Source organism: Mus pahari, chromosome 18 (genome assembly GCF_900095145.1).
Source record: "Mus pahari chromosome 18, PAHARI_EIJ_v1.1, whole genome shotgun sequence".
Lineage (NCBI taxonomy): Eukaryota > Metazoa > Chordata > Mammalia > Rodentia > Muridae > Mus > Mus pahari.
Genome location: NC_034607.1, coordinates 21629369 through 21632556, shown reverse-complemented (window position 1 = coordinate 21632556; position 3188 = coordinate 21629369). Strand labels below are relative to the sequence as shown.

At 36.4% G+C, this 3188-nt stretch overlaps 1 protein-coding gene across 1 annotated transcript in view; it reads left to right on the top strand.

The window, feature by feature from the left end:
• Positions 1 to 3188, top strand: part of Slc5a7 (solute carrier family 5 member 7) — a 20917-nt gene that overhangs the window by 8118 nt on the left and 9611 nt on the right. Inside the window, exon 4 of the mRNA XM_021218199.1 lies at positions 2332 to 2480. Coding sequence (XP_021073858.1) covers positions 2332 to 2480 — 149 coding nt within the window. The remainder of the gene's footprint in view (positions 1 to 2331; positions 2481 to 3188) is intronic.

Sequence of the window (3188 nt, the reverse complement as noted above, 5' to 3'; positions counted from 1 at the left end):
GTTTTTAATAGCTAAGTAGTATTCCATTGTGTAAATGTACCACATTTTCTGTATCCATTCCTCTGTTGAGGGACATCTGGGTTCTTTCCAGCTTCTGGTTATTATAAATAGGGCAGCTATGAGCATAGTGGAGCATGTGTCGTTATTGCCTGTTGGAACATTTTCTGGGTATATACCTAGAAGAGATATTGCTGGATCTTCCGGTAGTACTATTTCTAGTAGTTAAATTCAGTTTCATAACATTATACCAACAGATGCATTTTTTCTTACTATAATTAATGTAATCATATAGAAAATACATTCAGAAAAAATCAACTCAGATGTGATAAAGAGGCAGTAAACTTCACTAAGGCCACTGAGTTGCAACCAAATGGTAGCATCTCCAAAGACTGAACATCTAGTGCTGTGATCTTTGCCTGTGATTAAATTGCTTATAATTTATGTAGTTATAACTTGGAAATGTTATGAAAGCAGAAAACTGCAGCCAAAGGGTGTCATAGATTTTTCAACTAAAATTCCAACATTTAAAACAAGCTTCAGACAAAAAAAGCTTGTTAAGTGTCAATACAGTAAGTCCTGCAATTTTCAAAAGCACTGATAGATATTTGGTATCTTTTGGACTTGAATCATAAGTACTTATTATCTTATTCTTTGTATTCAAGGAAATTGTTATATTACCATAGTCACAGATGAAAATTATTTTGTATTAGTATTTTAAAACAACCTGAACTGCTTTTGAAAACAATGGATGTTCCACCTGGTAGGTGGTATACACTGTGAGCATGCCAGTTACAGAGTACAAACAGATAGAAGTGTTCTGAACCATTCATAAAATTCTCAGTGTAAAGACAGGCACCAATGAACACAATAAACAATGTCATAAGGCAAGAAATCAAGCAAATTGAAGAGGAAAGCTACTAAAACTATGATTTTATCTTTCTTAATTCTCAATTTATTTATTTTATTATTTTGTGTGTATGAATGTTTTGCCTGCATGTATGTAGATACACTGAGGCTGGTGACAGTGAAGGTCAGAAGAGGGTGTCAGATCTCCTAGAACTGGAGTTATAGATGCTCATGTGACACCATTTGGGTGCTGGCAACTGAACCAGGGTCCTCTACAGGAAAAGTATGTACTTTTAACCACTGACCCATCTATCCAGGTCCTAAAGTAAGAGTTTTTTCAATAATATATTTATTGATTGTTTGGGAATTTGGTATCAGAAACACCAAGTGTCCTCCTTCCCAAGTCCTCTCAGTTCGACTCCCAACCCTTGCAACCCCCTCCACAAAAGAGGAGGAGGAGGAGGAGGAGGAGGAGGAGGAGAAACAGCATAAAACGAGTTCAATTTGTGTTGTCCATATACTCACTCAATGGAACATGGTCAAACTCCTGGTAAGCAGACGCTTAAAGGAAGGCCTGAGTCCTTCCTCCTCCACCGCATGGACCCTGCCCAGAAGCCATCAGTTCTGGAGAACTGTGCTGCTTCTGACTGTAAAGAGCAAGGAAGCTACATTTGCCTCAGTATTGATATCCACAGACTCACAGAGAAAGAGGGACATAGAAAGGTTCTTGGACAATCCCTATTCTCTATCCTCAAAGAAACTTACAACCTAGACAGAAAACCATCAAAGGGAACTCTTAAACTATGATATTTTTTTAAAGCCTGGATCCTTCAGTATGTTGACTTTCTGGGGAGAAGCTACACATGTACCAATTATACATCTTTTTAGAGGTCTGTGTAGTCTTTGAGAAAGAAAAAAAATTGAAGACTTCAATTACAACCTTCATGGAAAAAAATAAGTTAGAATGTCTCCATAAAAAGAGGAAAATAAAATTATTCATTTTATTATTTTGTCCTATAAAATTGACTCAGTTCTTTGGTATCTAGTAGAATTTGTCTGTTAGAGTGAGCTAGCACAAGACAAACAAGAAAGAAATATTCATTGTAAATTATGGAAATGGATGCTCGTGCCTTTTAGAAAGACTTCTTATGGATGTATGGAAGTCTACTGTACATGTTTAATCAAGTTAGAATTTCATATAATGAAGGCATTACAAGTGCTGAAAATGGAATTTACCCATATTTCTAGTTGTTCACTTAATATCTTACATAGATTAACTAGCAAAAGACCCAGTTCAGATATATACTGCTATATGTAGAGAGATGTATACTTTACTAAGACAAAATTTCAACTCAATGTTTCTTTTCCACTGTGGTCACTGTGCACATCCCACAAGCCCCTGGGACATGTCGGCTGTGGCTGCACTTTGGAAGCAGAATCGTTTCTCTTTCTTGCCCACTGAGCTGCCTGATAATTTTCTTCCAGGGGCCACCATCAGCGTGATCATTGATGTGGATGTGAACATATCGGTCATTGTCTCTGCACTCATTGCCATTCTTTATACCCTAGTGGGTGGGCTCTACTCTGTGGCATATACTGATGTTGTACAGCTATTCTGCATTTTTATAGGACTGGTAAGTTACATCACTCTCATTTTCTCTCCTTCCTTTTATCCTTCCTTCCTCCTCCCCTCCCTCCCTGCCTGCCTGCCTTATTTCCTTCTAAAAATAATATGTATTTTAACTCAGAAAAAAAATCAATGGATATATGATTTTCCATAATAAAAAATACATAGCAGATTTAATACTATTTGATATACAAACTGGATAGATCAGAAGCCCTGGCTATTTTTATTTGGTAGATTTTGACAAAAGAAGTATACTCCAACTCTAACTCTTACAAATATCTGGGTCCTGCTTTCTACCCCTATTTGTCTGAATCCAGTTTTCTTGTAATCCGTTTTGGTAGGCAGTGACATCACTTTCATCTCATGAGCAAAGTTAAGGTTTCGTGGCAAGCTGGCAAAATACTTCTCTGCTTCTTCTGTTAGTTACAGCGTGACTGATAAGACACACACACACACACACAAATATGTCATTAGAAAAATCAAAGATTCAAGTATTAGTCTTCAGTCTCTAGGATCTAAAAATAAAGAGCTTAATTACATAAGGGATTAACAAGGTTTACTGTTTATGTTAGTCCAAGGATAAATTATACCCCACACATGTCTTACATACTTAGAATACTATCACTATGGAGTATTACTAGTATTAGGATAACATCACTATGGAGTATTACTAGTATTAGGATAACATCACTATGGAGTATTACTAGTATTAGGA